Source organism: Eubalaena glacialis, chromosome 12 (assembly GCF_028564815.1).
Source record: "Eubalaena glacialis isolate mEubGla1 chromosome 12, mEubGla1.1.hap2.+ XY, whole genome shotgun sequence".
In the NCBI taxonomy this organism is placed as follows: Eukaryota; Metazoa; Chordata; class Mammalia; order Artiodactyla; family Balaenidae; genus Eubalaena; species Eubalaena glacialis.
In genome coordinates, this window is record NC_083727.1 from 12,641,160 (window position 1) to 12,659,489 (window position 18,330).

General features: G+C 39.4%; 1 protein-coding gene across 2 annotated transcripts in view; it reads left to right on the forward strand.

The window, feature by feature from the left end:
* The window catches only part of CNKSR3 (CNKSR family member 3), a 100,040-nt gene that overhangs the window by 67,102 nt on the left and 14,608 nt on the right, over positions 1 to 18,330 (forward strand). For both annotated transcript variants that reach the window (XM_061206997.1, XM_061206996.1), the window contains 5 exons: positions 3,221 to 3,423; positions 3,939 to 4,026; positions 9,363 to 9,404; positions 11,943 to 12,062; positions 14,090 to 14,149. In XM_061206997.1, coding sequence (XP_061062980.1) covers positions 3,245 to 3,423; positions 3,939 to 4,026; positions 9,363 to 9,404; positions 11,943 to 12,062; positions 14,090 to 14,149 — 489 coding nt within the window. In that variant the 5' untranslated portion in view covers positions 3,221 to 3,244. The remainder of the gene's footprint in view (positions 1 to 3,220; positions 3,424 to 3,938; positions 4,027 to 9,362; positions 9,405 to 11,942; positions 12,063 to 14,089; positions 14,150 to 18,330) is intronic.

The following is an 18,330-nucleotide window of genomic DNA, read 5'->3' on the forward strand; positions in this document are numbered from 1 at the left end:
ATGACCCCTGATTGCTAACTTCTAATGAAGTGAGATCTCAGTGGAAGGTTTGTAGTACGTGTCTAGATTTTTGGAGATTCATTTCATTTCTTAGTTTGTACTGTCTTGATACCTTATCTTAAATTAGCAATTTCTGAAGGAGACAGGTATTAGGGAAAAGGTTAGTGAAAATAATCAAATCTGGTCTGAGAAATTATTCATTTACTGTCTTTCATTGTGGGACACTTAAGTCAATAATCCTTTCCTGATTATGTTTCTATAGTAGAGGTTCTTTGGAGCTAATATAATCAGTTTCTTGTTCTCTTCTTATTGTGGAATGGGGTGGAAGGGGATGGAATTTTCCTTCCTTTCTTTGTTCCTTCTTTACTGCTTTTTAAAATTATAATCTATGTAGAAAAAGCAAAACTACAGTGACAGAAAGAAGATCAGAGGTTGCCAGGGCCTGGGGGTTGGGGAAAGTGACTATGCAGGGGTATGAGGGATGCTCTGGGGGCGATGCAAATGTCCTGTATTGTGATTGTGATGGTGCTTATGTGACTGTATACATTTGTTAAAATTGATTATGTCGTGCACTTAAAATTAGTGAGTTTTATGCATCATAAAGTACACCTTAATAAAGCTGATTAAAATCTCTGAAGTACCTGAAAACATAAAATAAAATTATAATCTATTATAGCTACATCTGTCTATCCTTGTAGTCCCATGATTTGTTTTTTGGGGAAAAAAAAAAAGAATCAGAGAAACTGAATAGAAATGAAAAGAACCAGTTAACAAGCTTCACTCCTCCTTTATTTTAATATTAAAAGTGGTAGGTTTGTAGAAGATTGAGGTTTAAAATTTCCTGTAACACTAAGATGAATTTAATCCTCTTTGAGTTCAAGAAATAAATGTTGTCTACAGTAATAAAAGTTCCGAGTAATTCCTGGTGTCATTGGCTATAGAAAGCTGAATTTCCTGCTTTTTGTTCAGAACTCTTGCTATGAGTCGGCAGGCTGACTAATTAACTGAATAAGGGGACACTTCCCTTTAATCATAGTCACAAGTGCTTCAAAACAAGCTGTGTCATGTGGCTCTTTATCCACTCAGTTTTGAGTCTTTGATTCTCTGATTTAAAAAGCCATGGTGAAAATCCATCTTTTTATTTTTGTCTTCTCTACTGAAGGACAATGCCATATTTTGGTCTCCAGAAAATGACAGTGGAAAAAAAAAAAAAGAATGAATATCAAATTTAGATGGAACATCACTGTTAACACAGAAGACTCATTTTTGTTCTGAAATTTACATTTTTTTTTAAAGCTCGCAAAGACAATTTCAGTTAATGCATCTGAAGAGTTTTTTTTTCTTTATAATTGTTCTTAACTCTTTTCTATATAAATTTTTTTAAAAATATTTTTTATTTTCTAAGAAGCAACATGCCACATAAATTTAAACTTCGCATAAAATCTAATTAAAGTTTGAAATGTTTTCATTCAGGGTATTGTCTTTTGTTGTTACTGTTGCTACTTACCATTGTTCAACTTGCCAAAAGAAAAAAGTTCTCACAGACTCCCTGGTTTATTTATGCTTTATGTATTTTGATCTGGGGACATGGCTCTCCCCTCCCTGAGGCATTAGAGATGGAGCTGTAACAGAGGAGGGACCAAGGGACAGGCTAGATGCAGTGGGGACAAAAGCAGTGATCAGATGCAAAGAGGGCCCACCGGCCTCTCAGAAGAGCGAGGTCCAGGTTGGCTGAAGCTGGCTGAAAGAAGCTTCTAACACATCAGAGGGGATGGAGCAGGTCAGGATAGAATTTAGGGGGGTTAAACAGTTTGCTAGTTTGTGCTAGATCCAGGATGACCGGCCACTTCTCTTTTTTCTTGTCCAGCGCCCATCCTGGTTTCTGTCTCATCGCTTTGCCCGTTCTTGGACAGGGAGTGTGGAAGGGGGCATATACAGCATCGTGATCCAAAGCTTGTATCCTCGATGCAGATTGCCTTGGTTAGAATCCCCCCCGACTCCCACCGATTAGCTGTGTGACTTTGGAGAATTTATTGAATGTCTCTGTGCCTCAGTTTTCTCACCTGCAAAATAGAGATAATATCACTTCCACCCTCATACGCTGTTTTACCTGAGATAATATTTGCCGAGCACTAAGCCCGGTTTCTGGCATAAAGTGTTCAATAGTGTTGGCCATATATTATAACCAATTTTTAAATGATACCACATTCTTGCTTTGGGATGCTATTGACACAGTTTAATATACCCCAAAAATATTTTCACTTTTTTCTTAAAAAATGATGAAACACCAATTTAGGATGTGTACATGCAATTGAATACTGAAATTCATCCTCCCCCCAAAGTCATGTCAGATTTACATGTCGTTTCTTGTTGTTACTTGGGATTGTTCTTTATCTGGAAGAGAGTAGTCTAGGGCAATATTGTCACGTGAAACGGATTTTTTAAAAGCACCCAAGTAAGTCAAACATTGTTCAGAAAGAACGGAGGTTAGAAGCTCACAAGATGGAAATGATCTTCCAGGTGAATTGATGTTTAGTCAGTGCTGTTCTGTTTCTGTGTGACTTTTATCTGATGGAAATTCCTCCATTCAATGACTGCTTTACATCTGCTGTCCTGGAAATGCAGTCATGAGTAATACACACAGAGCCCAACTCTCGCAGACCTTGCATCCGACTTAGAAAGACAGCAGTGAACAAAGAGGTGATGGCTAGAGAGTGACCTCAGGAGGTACTTGGCAGTGTCTGGACACATTTTTGTTTGTCACAACTGGGGACCGGATGCCACTGATATCTAACGAGTAGAGGCCAGCTAGACATTCTACCATCTACAGGAATCCCACCCCCCAACCCAAACAAACAATTATTAGGCTTTAAATGTCACTAGGGCCCAAGTTGAGAAGCTGCTCCGTATGGTCCTGGAAGCCTTGAAGAGGAGGGGACATTTGGGCTAATTAGGATGTGATAGGAAAGAGCTGTCCATGCCAACCTTTGTGGGAGGAGAATTTCGGGAAGAGAAACTAGCGAGAACAAAGTCCCTGAGGCAAGAGGAATAGAGGGAAGGCTGGTGTGGCCCACGTGGGTGAGATGAACACTGTGAGCAAATCATGTAGGGTTTTGTGGCTGACATAGGAGTTATTCAGGTAACTCTGGGTTTTCGGTTATTACGAGAGTTTGGACATTGTTGATTGTTTTGAATTTTTCCCTTTGATTTTGTTTTCCAGAATTATGGCCTTGAAACCGACAATATGAAAAACTTGGTTCTGAAACTGCGAGCATCTTCCCACAATTTACAGAATTACATAAGCAGCCGGAGAAAAAGTCCAGCCTATGATGGGAACACCTCCCACAAGCCCCCCAATGAGTTCCTGACTTCTGTGGTGGAGCTCATAGGCGCTGCCAAGGCCTTGTTAGCTTGGCTGGACCGGTAAGTGATGGGTGTACTTTACTGTCCGGTAAAAGGAGGGTCTGAGATGCATAGAAGTCGGTATTTTGCCTGAGGAAGAGGAAACTTTATCCCTTTCTTGCCCTTGCCATTGGACCTGTCCAGGAGTTCGGGGTCAGTGGTCCATTTTAGGGTCCCTTTGGAAGTTCCTGAGGTGAATAGCAGGAACAAATTAACCTCAGCTTAGAGAAGAGTTAAAGTTGAGTTTTACTGAGGTTAAACATTACTGATTATTTGTTTGTATGAAGGCTGTCAGTTGACTTTTGAAGGGATGTTCATTCTCTTGGCTCATTTTTGGATGTGTTTTTATCTAGAACTTCTCTGTCTCTGTTCTATTCAGAGTCCTATTTTGTGTGTTACTTGAGAGGCAACAGTTACATAACAATTTAAACCAGCTTGTTGTGTAGCTGTGCTTGTTAACACACAGTGTGGGATCCCAGTGGGTTCATCCTCTCCACTTTTTTTTTTTTTTAAAGAGAATTTTCGTTGCTTTCTAGGGCTCCATTTACAGGGATCACTGATTTCTCAGTAACGAAGAACAAAATCATTCAGCTTTGCTTGGATCTAACCACTACAGTCCAGAAGGTCAGTACATCACTGGTGTTTTCTAAAAGTTTTTTTTCCCTTTTTCTTTTCTTCAAAGGGTTTACATGCAGGTATGAAGTACCATTCTTTCTTTCTCCCCCTTTATCCCCCCATCGCTGGGGAGAGATGAAGGGCTTTAAGTTAGATGAATTTACAGATAGTTTCTGTGAAAAATGACCAGTGACCTTTACATCAGAGATTACCTTCTTTTGCTTTAAAATAATTGAGCTAATAGCCCTGTACTTTCTCTAAAATGTTAGAGCACTTAATTTTTTTTAAAATAGAAATTCTGGAGTAACTACATTTCACCATAATCTTTGTTCTGAGTATGTTACTGTGTCTGCTTGTTAATTTTCTTTTCATTTTGACCTCTGGTGGTTAGGTTTACCAGTCAGGTGGAGCTTGGTGGTGATTCAGTAACAAACAGCCCCCAAACCTCAGCAATTTATTCCTGGATTATCTACATCCAAATGGGTCAGCTGAGAGATCTGCTTCAGCTCGCCTCACTTCAGGTTGTAGGCTGACAGAACAACCAGTATCTTATGTTGTTTGTCTCTGGGGCAGAGGGACAGAGAACCTCGGTGATTCTCACACTGACAAATGTTCTGGTTTGGAAGTGACACGTCAGTTTCACACACAGCTCATTTGCCAGACCTTCGCATCTTAGTGAAGGCCAGGAAGATATTAACTGGCATGTAGCAGACTGTTGTAAAATTATTTTTGAATTGAGTTGAGGCCATAAAATGTAAGGAAGAACTTGTTCTTTTTTCACATCTCACTAGGTTTGAAAATTCTGTGATTGCACACTTGTTTCCCCTGCTGATTTGGCAAAAAGTAAAGAACATCCTTTCCTCAGTTCTAACCATGCCATAAAATAGATGCAGTTCTGAAAAGCTATGTGCTTTCTGTCTGTTCCCGGAACATGAAGAGTAAAGTTTGGCTGTTGTTTAAGGTCCAGTCCTGAGCAGCCCTTGAACTTGAGGCACATGGGACTTCATCGTTATGCTTTTGAGGCCATGTTCTTCGGAAAACGCTCAGAGCAGTAAAGTGGCTCTGAGTTTCAGCTCGTTTTTATGGTGCATAAAATAATTTTGGCAGAAAGAGTCTGACACCAATCACGGTGCATTCATCATGTAGCCACCAAGTCCTGGCATTTGCGGTAGAGGCTGCCCAGGGGTACAGATCCCACTCAGAAGGGTGCCCACTGGGCATCCTCATCACACTCACCCCTGTTTACTGGGGCCGCATGATGCCTGGCCCATGATTCATGGTACTTTTTAAATGTGTGTTTAAACGAATGAGATAATGCTTTTGACAAATAAGCTGTTGAGAATTTTTTGCTTATCGGGAAAAATTTAACCCAAACTTAAGGGACACAACAGGTATTGTTTCTGTTTGTGTTTATTTTTTGTTTTTGTTTTCCCTTTGGTGCTCATCGAGCATATGCTTCAGAGACAGACAGCTATGGGTTCAAATCCTACCTCTACCATTACTTAGCCCTGGGACATTGGACAAGTCACTTCAAACTTATGAGTCTCAATTTTCTTACCTGTAAAATGGGAATACTAACAGTTACCTTACCAGATGATTTGCTGGAATTTCTACAAGTTATTGTGGAGTAAGAAAAAAGGGAAAAAAAGTGTAAGAGGAAGACAAATGGTGACCAAAAAATTTTAAAATGTATGTATATATGTATTTGTAATATGCAATACATCTGAAAACCTATATACAAAGGAATATATAAATACAGTGGGCAATTTGGAAGAAAAGTTGGGTTTACTTTGGCTGGAAGAACAGTTGGGTTTACTTTGGCTGGGAGAAAAGTGGGGAGAGAATGTAGGAGGCAAGCCAAAGAACAGAAAACACTTATTCACTTACAAAAAGCATATATGTGACCGCATTTACTTATTCATGCAAAATTAGACCTAGAGAAGTAGTATAGAATATTTAAAAGATAGTAATACCTACCTCAAAAGATTATGAAGATTAAATAAGATATATGTATAGCACAGTGCCTACTTAAGAAATAATAGCCTATAGTAGGAAATATAAAAATCTTTTCTGGTACTGCTTTTCTGGAGCCGAACTTGATGGCTTAAGAAGAAGACAAAGTTAACAAATATGTTGGGATTTCTGGTACTTTTTAGTTTATTTAAATTTGAACAGTTTTTAAGGATTAAGACTGGCAATGTATAAATATATATGGGAATGTCATTTTATGAACTTAGATTGAAAAACATGTTTAGCTCTTGACAGATGTGTGTTTTCTGTAGTAATTGGAGAACGTAGTTGCTTTGGCAAGTAGTAAAATTTGTGTGCACAGCTGAAGGATGAGTGAAATGTCTTTTTCCACGTGCGGTGTCGTGGCAGCAGCAAGGCTGAATTTGCCAGGGGTTTCACACCCTCTCACAACTGCGGAAGTGCAGTTTTTCTCCAGACTTCTTGGCAAAAGATCTTTTGACTCTTTAGGAAAAAACCTGCCTTTTCCATTTATTGCTTTTTTTTCCCTGGGGAATTAAAGGAATAAAAGCTGTGTCTCGTTATTTCTGGTGACAAGGAACATGTTCTCCTAGAGTCTGTATTCTCTGTGTCCCTGTGTGTGAAGACAGGCATTTGTTTGTCCCTTTTCTTCTTTCTCTGTTCCACATACTGCCACTTTCCCCTCCTCTTTCTTGTTACTTTCTCTGTATCCTTCCCTCTGATGACAGTGTGTACCTCTCCAGATTGGAAGGATAAACAGTTGTTGTTTTCTTCCCCCGTAAGAAAATGGCACTCTTCTTCTTCTTTGTGCTAATTAACTTTTTTTCTTTCCTTTTTTAAGTTGAAGTATAGTTAATTCACCATGTTGTGTTAGTTTCAGGTGTATAGCAAAGCGATTCATTTACATCCCACGCCGAGTCCATGGATAGACCTTCCAACCAGTTTTCAGGCTATAATTTCAGGTGAAGTCTCCTGGTGGGAAGGGATTCTGATCTCTTTCCTTAATCTGTCCTCCTGAAGTTGCAAGGGCATGAAAACTGGCAGGAGACAACATGGCAGTGGCAGATGCTGGGTTCCAGTGTAGGAAGAAATGCTGAGCAGTAGAGAGCCCAGAAAAACTGAATGGAAAGAAAGCATACCACCCAGCAGAGGAGGGCAGGTCAGGAGACCATTTATTGGGAGCTGGTTGGGTTTCAGGTATGGAGTATCTGCCTGATGTGTGTTATCACGTTTAATTCTCAGCAGTTCTCTGAGACAGGTTTTATCATCCTCACTTTACAGAGAAGGAAACTGAGCTATGGAGAGGTTAAACCCATCTCCCAAGGCTCCTCAGTTAGCAAGAGAGTAGAATAAGGAAGAGCGGCAGAGAAGGGGCAGCTGCTAGCTGCCCTGGCTGGGTCTCTGCTAGGTTGATTGGCCTGAGTCTGCTGGCCCAGGTGACCAAGGAATGTGACACAGCTCAGGCCTGCTGTCGGGATCATGAAGGGCTGACTTGGTTCCAGTACTTCTTTTTTCCATTCTGTTGCCTTCATGCCAAATAGCATGAAGTCAGGCCTGCAGCTGCTTCCTCCCGTTAGGAATGGGTGTGGGAACCCACGTTCACAGGGGCGGAAGGTAAAAAGCGGCGGTTTCACACGCTGCCTTGGACAGTTCGTGGAGACAGGCGCGCTCCTCGCCCACTGGCTCCGTCACCACAGGAGCCCATTTTCTTGGTGGCTCCTCGGATCTGTCAAGGAATCAAGTTGGAGGGACCATGAGGTTACACGTGCACCTTGATGCTTGGGCCCTGGTGTTTGGCCAGGAGCTCTCTGCCTGTGGGTGATTACCTCCTGAGGATGACAGCCCTCGTATCATTTGGGATGTGTAGTGAAAAACCATAAACACAAATCATTAGTTTTATTTCTAGCACGAGACTGTGTAAGTATTCTGTTTTGCTAAAGTTGACATTTATTTGAGAATTCTGTCCTTCAGATGGTGTGAGTAGGGGAGGGGCCATCACGGTAGTTGATGGTTTAGTTCCATGCACAAGATGGAGGCCAAAAAGCACATTTTTGAACTGTAATCATTCATATTTTACAGCAATTGCTCCTGGAGTTTGAATTTATATCAGATTCACACATGCAAAACTACATTCCTAAATTTCCTTTTTTTAAGTGTTTTCTCACTAGGCTGCTCTTTTCCTGAGAGTCTGTGTAAATTTTGGGAGCAGTAGAGTGACTATTATTTCCCACATTTTTACCTAGTAGAGAAAATTTAAAAACCTTTTAAGAAGAAGGCACCTAAAATCTGATTGTAAAATCACATAGGGTAGAACATCATACATTTTACCCGTACCCCCAGTGGCAGTAAAAAATGACCTAAAATGACATTTTGATTGAAGTGAACATCTTTGTCTGATAAATCCAACAGAGTTGATCAGTATCCTTCCTGTACATAACATAATTCGCATTTTCCTTAGGGTGCCCCAGTTTGGGATTTACTGAATGGTGCCAAATAAACTGTCAAGAATCTCGTTGATCTCCCTCTTCTTCTGCATGCACTCTGCCATGTTGATTGAAATCTGCTGTAGGTACGCTTTAGAAGGTTAACTGAGAGTTTCACGTTGGCAGTTTCACTTTGGCTGCTTTTCGACAGGACAATGGTTATTCCTATAATCAGCTAACTGGGTTCATAAGGTTCTGAGTCTTTTGTTCTTAAGCTGAGTAAACAATGCTTTGCATTCCAGCCCATTCTTTAATGTCATCAATAGCATACCTCAAGACCACTTTTCTGGCAGCGTGTTAATGAACGTTTTGTTGAACGCTTTTCATCTATTAAGGACTGAAATATCTGATTTAATCTCACTGGTGCTTAAAATAAACTCTGTGGCTAAGTTTACTCAAGCCCTTATTTGAAAGCTATTCTTATGGGCAGGCCCAGAGCTAAAGACTCCAGGCTTGTTGGCCCAGTGCTAGCTCAGCCTGGGGTCACATTTGAGAGTCATTGTCAACTTTCTTGGACTCTGACTTCTGGCTTCCTACTCTCTGTACAGTCTGGAGAGTAGGTGGAGTTTCAGTTCTGGTGATTTTTGTAGGCTTTCTGATTAAATAATTGGTCAGATGGGTTCCTTGGATGATTAGCATCCTGGGTCAGGAGAGATTGAAATCTTAAGAGGAGTCAAATGTCAGCTCCTTTCCTGCTCTGCCCTCTTCTCCCATCCAGGTCTCTCCTCCAGATGGTCCAGGACTACTCAGGCTGCAGGGTGGGAAGTATGTCAGGGACCTCCTTGGACCCCAGGAAATATCTAGTGAGCTAAGCCAACGGTTTCTGAAAGTTTTTAGCTCTTATAGTTTTCATTTTTTTCTTTCTTCCTTTAGGATTACCTTGTAGCAGAAATGGAGGATAAAGTTTTGGCTGTAGTAAGTATACCTTCTAAAAGTTACGGTAAAATTCCTTTTCCCAAAACAGTGGGAATCACATGAATTAAAGTAAATGTACTGTGGCTAATTATTTCAGGATATGCTTCGAAATATCGGCTTTTGGGATATGAGTCTATTAATTTAGGTGGAAAAGGAAGAATAAAAGTTATTTAACAATAAGACCAACTCCTGTGAAAATTCCTGTGCTTAAATTGGGTATATTGGGGTCTCTGCTTTACTTTTTTTTTTCCCTGCTCTGAACCCTTCATCAGGGTACAATTATACTTAAATTACTAACTAGCCTGTTAATCAGGGTTAAACGGTTGTGCAGATTTCACTTTAGGACCATACTGTTTAAAAAAAAAAATCTTGGCAAAAACCTTATGATCGAAGGGAGATGTACTGTGACTGTTTAAAGAGCATTCTGTAACTATTTGTCATCGCTTCCTCCTTTTGACATAAGCCAGCCTGTGCTCTTTTGATAAGGCCTTCCTCCTACTGATGTTGAGGAATTCAGCAATGAAACTGCTATAAATATATTTTCCATAAATAGGGAGGCTAAACACATTGGAGGAATGTAAAAAGTGTCACTTCTTGGATTCTCCCCCTTGGGAAAAAAAAATCACTCTTTGGAATCTCCTGATTTCTTTAGTTGTTTAATTTTCAAAGGTTAGATGAATCTGATCGGGAGAAGTAACCACACGTAGCCACTGTGATTTCTACACGGGGACCGCTGAATAGGGATCCTCACGTCTCTACAGTTGTACCCGGTCAGTGTTTGGCGTTCAGAGAATGTGAGCCATCACTAAAAAGATCATAGACCTAAATGTAAAATGCAAAACTATAAAATGTCTAGAAATAACAGGAGACTATCTTGGTGGCCTCGGGTTTGGCGAGGAGTTTTTAGATACAACACGAAAAGCGTGATCCATGAGAGAAAAATGGGTAAGGTAGACTGCATTAAAATGAAAAACACTGCTCCATCAATGCACTGAGAATGAAAAGACAAGCCACGGACTGGGAGAAACTGTTTTCTGAAACACATATCAGATAAAGGACTTGTAGCCAAAATACACAGAGAATTCTTAAAACTCAATAATAAGAAAACAAACAACCTAATTAAAAAGTGGACAAAAGACCCAAACAGACACCTCATGGAAAAAGATATACAGCTGGCAGATAAGTATATGAAAAGATGTTCAACGTCATGTTTCGTTAAGGAATTGCAAATTAAAGTAACAACAAGGTACCACTATACACCTATTAGGATAACTATAATCCAACACGTGACGGCACCAAGTGTGGAGCGATAGGAACTCTCGTTCATTGCTGATAGGAATGCAAAATGGTACAGCCACACTGGAAGACCCTGTGGCAGTTTTGTACAAAACTAAACATACTCTTACCCTACGATCCAGCAGTTGTACACCTAGGTATTTACCCAAGTGAAAGAAGCTTATATCACAAGAACCTTCACAATGTTAGAGCAGCTTTAATCCTAACTGCCAAAACTTGGAAGTAGCCAAGGTGTCCTGTAGGTGACTGGTAAACAAACTGGTACATCCAGACAATGGAATGTTATTCAGCAATAGAAAGAAATGAGCTATCAAGCCATGAAAAGATATGGAGGAATCTTAAATGCATATGACTAAGTGCAAGAAGCCGATCGGAAAAGGCTACATACTGTATGATTCCAACTATATAGGATTCTGGAAAAGACAAAGCTATAGAGACAGTGAGAAGATGGGTGATTGCCAGGGCTTCATAGTGGGAGAGCGGGGACAGACAAGTAAGTGGCGCAGAGGGAATTTTTAGGGTAGTGAAACTCTTCTCTGTGATACTGTGATGGTGAATATATGACTTTACGCATTTGTGAAAACCCATAGAACTGTACACCACAAAGGGTGGACCCTGATGTAAACTACAGACCTTAGTTAACAATAATGTAACACTATATTGGTTGATCAATTGTAATGCATGTACCACACTAATGCAAGATGTTAATAAAATCTTGTTATTATTAACTGTTATAATAATATAACTGTGTTGGAAACTGTGTTGGGGTAGGGAAGGAAGTATATAGAACCCTAATTTCTGCTCAGTTTTTCTCTAAAATTAAAACAGTTTAAAATAGAAAATCTATTAAAAGGTACAGGCAAAAGTATATATTTTTTTTACCTTGTCCGTATTTGGTATGCGGAGAATGTGAGCAATCCCTAAAAAAACCACACAGATGGCTGGGGAATACAGGACTCTTTAACTGCTGAAAGGGGTTTTCTGCCCAGCCTGTGCACTTCAGTGGTTGTAAACGAGTTAATATAAAAGGTGCACTTTTTAAGCAAAGCTGAAATAGTGGCACTATTCCCACACATTGCAAATATGGAACCCAAGTGCCGTGTGTTCACTGAGCAGTATTATCACAGTACTATCACAACCAGAGCTAAAGATGATAGGTGAAGTGCATTTAAAAAAAAAAATTCAGCCGGAGATAAACTTGGTTAATGATTGAACCTTCCCTGTTTGCCTCTCCAACTCTAGGTCAAGGTTTTAAATGGCATCTGTGATAAAACAATCCGATCTACCACGGATCCTGTTATGAGCCAGTGTGCATGTCTGGAAGAAGTTCACTTACCAAACATTAAACCTGGGGAAGGCTTGGTAAGAATTCTGACAACACTTGTTTATTTTCAAATAACATCATCATTTATTAAAGTTGGTGTGTATGTGTGTGTGTTTTTTTAAATTCCTTATTGCTTTTACTAGAATTCTGAATAGTAGAATTCAATTAGACTGTCTTCCATTATGTAGTTAGGAATTTGCCATCTTGAACTGTTGATAAGTTTTATGTCTTCAAAGTATAAAAATAAATACTGTTTTAAAACTATATACTCATATCTCAAAGGAATTGTCTTAACAGTTTTATTTTTAGGTCTTAGCAATGCAAGGAGATAGAAAACATTTCCACAAAGGAAAGATGGTCTCTGGGTACAAAGCAACATCTGCTTTGAAGTCTCTGTTACCACTTAGGCTGAGAAGAGACTGGCTGAAAGAAATGATTCTTAAAAAAAAGTTCAGAAATGCCTTAGAAGTAATGTATGAGCTCTGTAATAAAAGGCCCTGAGAATACATACAGGTAGATTCCTAGATCAGCACCTAGGTACCTACATCTCCAAATACCTAGCATGCAGCCAATATGGTTAATCTGCTGAAATTTAAGTGAGGAAACTGTGAGGCCTATTGATGAGCTTAGAGGCTTTGAGTCAGAGAGTGTGGTTTAAATCTCAGCGGTCAAGTGACTTTACCTCTTTATGTGTCAATTTCCTCATCTGTCAAAAGTGAATAATAATAATGATAATAACCCTCACAGGGTTGTTGAATGTATTAAATTAGATGATGCATGCTGAGTGCCAGATGCTGGACGAATAGTATGTGTGCAGTAATTGGTGGCTGCAGCTACTGTGGCTGGTATTGATGATGAGGAGGAGGGGGAGGGGGAGGGGGAGGGGGAAGGGGAGTGCCTAGTGTGTAGGTAGCTGTGGGAAGATATCAGGGCAGTCTCTGCTCTCAGACAGGAAAACAAAAATCAACCAAATGTTGACAAGCCCACATTCTTGGTAAGGAGAAAGGTACATACCGAGACTGCTTGGCTTCAGAGTAAGTGATGGCTTATAATGGAGTACACACAGAAGACTTCCTGGAGATGGGTTTATTCACATATTGAAGCGGAGAACTGCCTCGCGTGGGCAGAAATGGAGTTGCCATTTCAGAAGGTAAAGTTATACAAGCAAAGCTCTGGGAAGAGGAGTACTGTGTGGAGGGGGAAGCCAATGACTCCGCTGATGAAAGTGATGGGAAAGGAGAGGACAGGCAGAGCCGTTCAGGTGTTAGCATTGGATGAGATGCTCATTGCAGAGTGCGGTAGGTTGCTGAGCAGGGCAAGTTCATGGTCAAAATGACCTCTGAGGGGAATCTGTGTTATTATCAATACAATATTGGTACCAGGGTGAGCAACTACTCTTTGCTCTGTTTACTTTTGCTCTTTCCCCATCTTATCAAAGTTTAATAAACCTTCTTTTTTATACATGCTGTGTCAAACTACAGAGGTGTTTCCTCCATGCTAGGCATTCACCTCTGAGTTTGCCTATCGGGCCTTTGAGGAAGGAGCGTATTAATCTTTACACCCCCCTTAAAATGCAGGAGTGCCTGTTTCTAATTTATTTCCTGTGTTGTGTTACTTAACAGTCTTTGCTCATACATCCTGGTCTGGTTGTTAGTGGCTTGAATAAGTTACCGTGCAGGGACTGCTGAGACCAAATTAACTGAATATATTGTGTCACTACACAGAGAAGTGGTCGGGAGAGGACCGGCCTTGTTTGAACTGCCTCATTCATTCAACAGGTCTGAGAACATTCTTTCTGAGTCCCCAGAGTTAGACCAAAATTCTGTGCGCCTGGTACACAAATTATAATATCAAAGAGATCTTGTTTCTGATTTCTTTCACCAGTATTTCGCCTTGGTTAGTTCCGCTTCCTGCTCTGTGGATCTTGTTTTGCAGTGTTTCAGGAGACTGAAAAATGAGTGGTGTTCTGAAGGGACTGCCTTTAATGTTTTATAAGTTTACGTCTCACTTGCGGCTCTATTTCTAAATGTTGGAGTAATGAGTTAATATGTCTGACTCACTCTAGGGCATGTACATCAAATCAACCTATGATGGATTGCACGTGATTACTGGAACCACAGAAAATGTAAGTGCTTATCTATTAAATGTAAAACTATTGTATGTTCAAACAGATTTGACAGAGTCCCTATACTTTTCATTTAAATGTGTGCGTGCTGTTCTGTTGTATTATCTGTAGTGGGAGCAACGGTGCCTGTCTTGTTTATTTCTGTGGCTAGCATGCAGCTTATCCAACTGTCGTCAGTGTATTATTTAAGTTGTCCTTTATTGGTCTCGTTCACACACCTTGCCCAGTTTTCACCGCCACCCTTGCGTTTATTATTATTATTATTATTTTTGCACCCTGAAAATGTTAACCCATAAATACAAAAAACAATGATCTCTTTGTTGTTGAGAATCCCTCTTATAAGAGCTGGAATTGGTGACCATATGTGTAAAATATAGTTTTTTAAAAATGGAATTTATATGTGTCACCAGAGTGGCTATTTTGGGATTTTTGCATGACAAAGATTCTTCTTATAGAGCTGTATTTCATAATATTTGCATGATATTGAAATTTAGTTTCCCCCCCCCAATCCTTTGAATAGAAAAAGCAGGGCTGCTTCTACTGAAAGGGACTTTGTACCCTGTTATCTTCCTTTTGAAAATTCTGCTACATGAAAGGTTTTTCTTTAGCCCCTCAAACATTTTGAATTTGTGAAAAGTAGAGCTAATTGAATACTTTCTTTATGCAACCTACAGTATGGCTAGCTTTTGAACGACATTGATATGAAGCTAGAAATGTCTGAAAAGCTTCCCTGCATCTGTGGAAAAGAAGCGTGTGTCTATGGAATTAGTTACTATTTAATCGATTAAGACAAGAGGAAGTAATTCAAGAAACAAGAGACTTGGCAACTACTTTTCTAATCTGGTGGAAATATGTATTGGAGTTTGAGCTTCAGCTGCTAGGTCTGTTGATAAAATAAAATAGCACGATCTTTGATGAGGGTTTGTGACACACACTTGATTTTTGTAATTAGAAAAAAATGGCATTGCTTAAGGCAGTCAATGAGTTATAAATTAATTGTGCAGTTCTGGGAGATGAATGAATAGAAGATGGTAGTGTCTTTAAGCATTCTTTGTTGAGCTCCACTGAGAATACACTGAGACCACTGGGAGTTTTTATACCACATCACCTAATAGGCAATAATGGCACAGGACGTTCTCCTTACGGGCTGGGGATGGTGCAAATGAAAAAAAAAAATCACAACAAATGCTCCTCCCTTATCCTTATCAGAGACTTTATATATTTTAGCTGAACCACAATGAGAACATACTCATGTACCACTCAGGACATTTGGGGGGGGGGGGCGTTGGATAGCTTCAGAAGAATGGTGAATGTCGTTTCAGTTTTTAAGAGAGTTAAAGTTTTGTGTCTAGCAATTTGGTGATTGCATTAACAACCAGACCTGTGCAGTTCCAGACTCAATCGGGTCTTTGAATCAATTTCAATCTCGGAAGAACATGTAGAACACTATAATAGTATTACCAGAACGCGCACAGATTTCTTCCTTTCACCGTCTACCCCTCTCCCTCACCGCCCCCCTCTGCCCCCCGCCGCCACTTTTAAGGATGAGATAACTAAACAAAACTGCCTTTGAATCAAATGAAATGTCAAATGATACATTCTGTAGAATTCCTACCAGATCATAGGACTGGGTGAGAGATTCAGGGTTTCCCTGGATGTGGTCGATCCTAGAGCTTCCGTACAGGATGGTAAACAAGTCGTCCTAGAGAGAGGTGGTTTCCAACTTGTTAAAGATCAAAAAGGGGAAAACTTGTCTTTTTCCATCTGGTAATCCACTTGAAAATGTCCCTCATTCTTTCAGTCAATCACCTTGTGTTCATTGTGTGTCTGGAATATGCCAGATACTTTCTAATTCTTGTCGATGAAAGTGGGAAGATAGGTAAGAGTCCACTTCTCAAGGGCTTGAGCTGGATATTTTACACTTAATGCTGGACATTTTACACTTAAATGACAGTAGAAAAATGCCAGCTCCAGGACAGCTTTCTGGCTATCACTTAAGGTTGCTATGACTTAAGCGACCCTAAGTCAGAATGTTTTAGTGCAAGTCTAGTGTTGGGGGGTGATAGTGGACAGAATTCCCAAACTGCATTCCCTCTATCTTGGACTCTAAGCTGAAGCAATGCCAGAAGGTCATCTCAGGCCTCCTGTCCACTTTTTTGGGTTTTTTTTGGAGGTTACCTGAGCAGCCAGGATCATTCCAAGGTGAGACTAACAGGATCTAGTGATTCTCTATCTTCTTTTTTGATGTTGTTCAAGACCTTGGCAGAAGTCTTGATAGGACCTCGTCCGTACTCCTATTCCCCACCCCCAACATGAGTTGGGAAGTAGGTGAGCCTCTGAAGAATGGATGCACTCTTCTCCAGGTCATCACTCTTCTGCAGCAAACCAGAACAAGCATCATTTTTCAATACTGCGGCACATGGTGAAGATAGGCAAGAGCTACTGCCCTAGGGAGAATTTTGGTTATCAGGCTCTCTCTTTACCAGTGTTCTGCCAAGCACAACTCTTAATCACTTGGTAGGATATTTGAGAAATGAATGGGAGAGGATCCTTAGGAAGGGAAGTCAGTTCAGGACACCTGGGCTTGTTTTTTAGATTGCATATCTATAAACAGGGACTTCCTGGCCTCAGGGCCATCTTTTAGAAAGTGAAGTGTACCTTAGATGAATCCCCAGCCCAGGAAGATTAATTGGACTGGACTGATGACGATCAGACTTACTAAAGTTGATCTGTAACCGTGGGTTAGGCATCTGACACCAGGGGCAAAAAGGAGCTTTGATACATTCGTTTGTTTAAGAAGTGCTTCAATAGAAAGAGATTTGAGACAAGCCATCTCCCTGTGGTACCCACGATGCTAGTCTCTCAGGTGAGGCATTGCTGGTTGTTACGGTAGCAGGTTAAATGCTTTCAAAAATAACTGTTATAGTTACCTATGCTTTACGTTGGCCCTAGGTAAATCAAAGAGACTGTTTCTACAGTTTAACACTACTTGCTCATTTTCTTTCTTTTTTTTCTGTCTCTTTTTTTTTTTTTAACTTGCTCATTTCTTTGTTGAGCCTATCACAACAGCTGAGTGAGAAAATTCAGCAAGGGTGTCTTGAGTTTAGTTGCTGTACCCATCACTGTGTTCAAAGGTGCTATTTTTAAAGGATGGTTGTAAATTGAAGATTCAGTCAGCTATATAAGTCACAAAATAAAACACTCTGGCTTAGATAACATTTGATTATGATTTGAAATCAAAGTTTGATCCTTTCTTTCTCTTTTGATCATATGAAATATCTTTTTTTTTTTTTTACATAGTTCTGTTTTATTTTATTCCATGCATTTGTTGTTTTTGCAATTAAATAATAATAATGATAAACTTATACTTCTAGGAAGGATTAGACATTACTCTTATTCTAAAATATTTTTCAAATTTCATGTACAACCAAATGCCAAAATGTTTAAGTCTGAAAAATATATTAGTGAGAGAAAAAAATTTGAGATGAAATTATGGCACAGATTCCTTTTAAGATGAAATAATCACTTCAACATATAATTATAATTTGTCAGGGGAAAAATTTTAAGGTACTACTTTAATTTTAAAAACCACATAATAAGCATAAAACTATATTCTGCATCTTTCACTTACTATGTGTCCATAACACTGGACACATAGTAAGTTATTTAACAGTGAATCTCAGTGTTCTCAAAACTCCATAAAATAAACCTAATGATATCTTAGGCATAGATAAAGGTTGTTGGCAGAATTTTTTTTAACCATTTTAAAAAATCATCTGAAATATCTTAAACATAAACAGTTTAGTTTGATTCAGTGAACCAGAAACTATGGGAAAATATTTGACCAATAGGTTACATCCATTTTTCTGTCTGTACACACATATGTGGATGTATATATATTTGTATCAATATTTGCAAATTTGTAGCAAACTATTATTTGAGGGAAACAAAGCCTGGACTTTGTTTTGATACTGTGACAACACATTCACTTAGAATTCCACCTGAAAATGCAAAAAATTTAAATTTTCTCTAAAGAAATATTTTCTGTTGTCACTATCTTTCTATGTTAATAGCATTATGATAACATGTAAAACAAGTTTAAGTAAAAGTAAGATTTAGTTTTAATAGTTGCTTAAAAGGAAACGGTATGACAGAGGTACACTGATGATCTTTACACATTA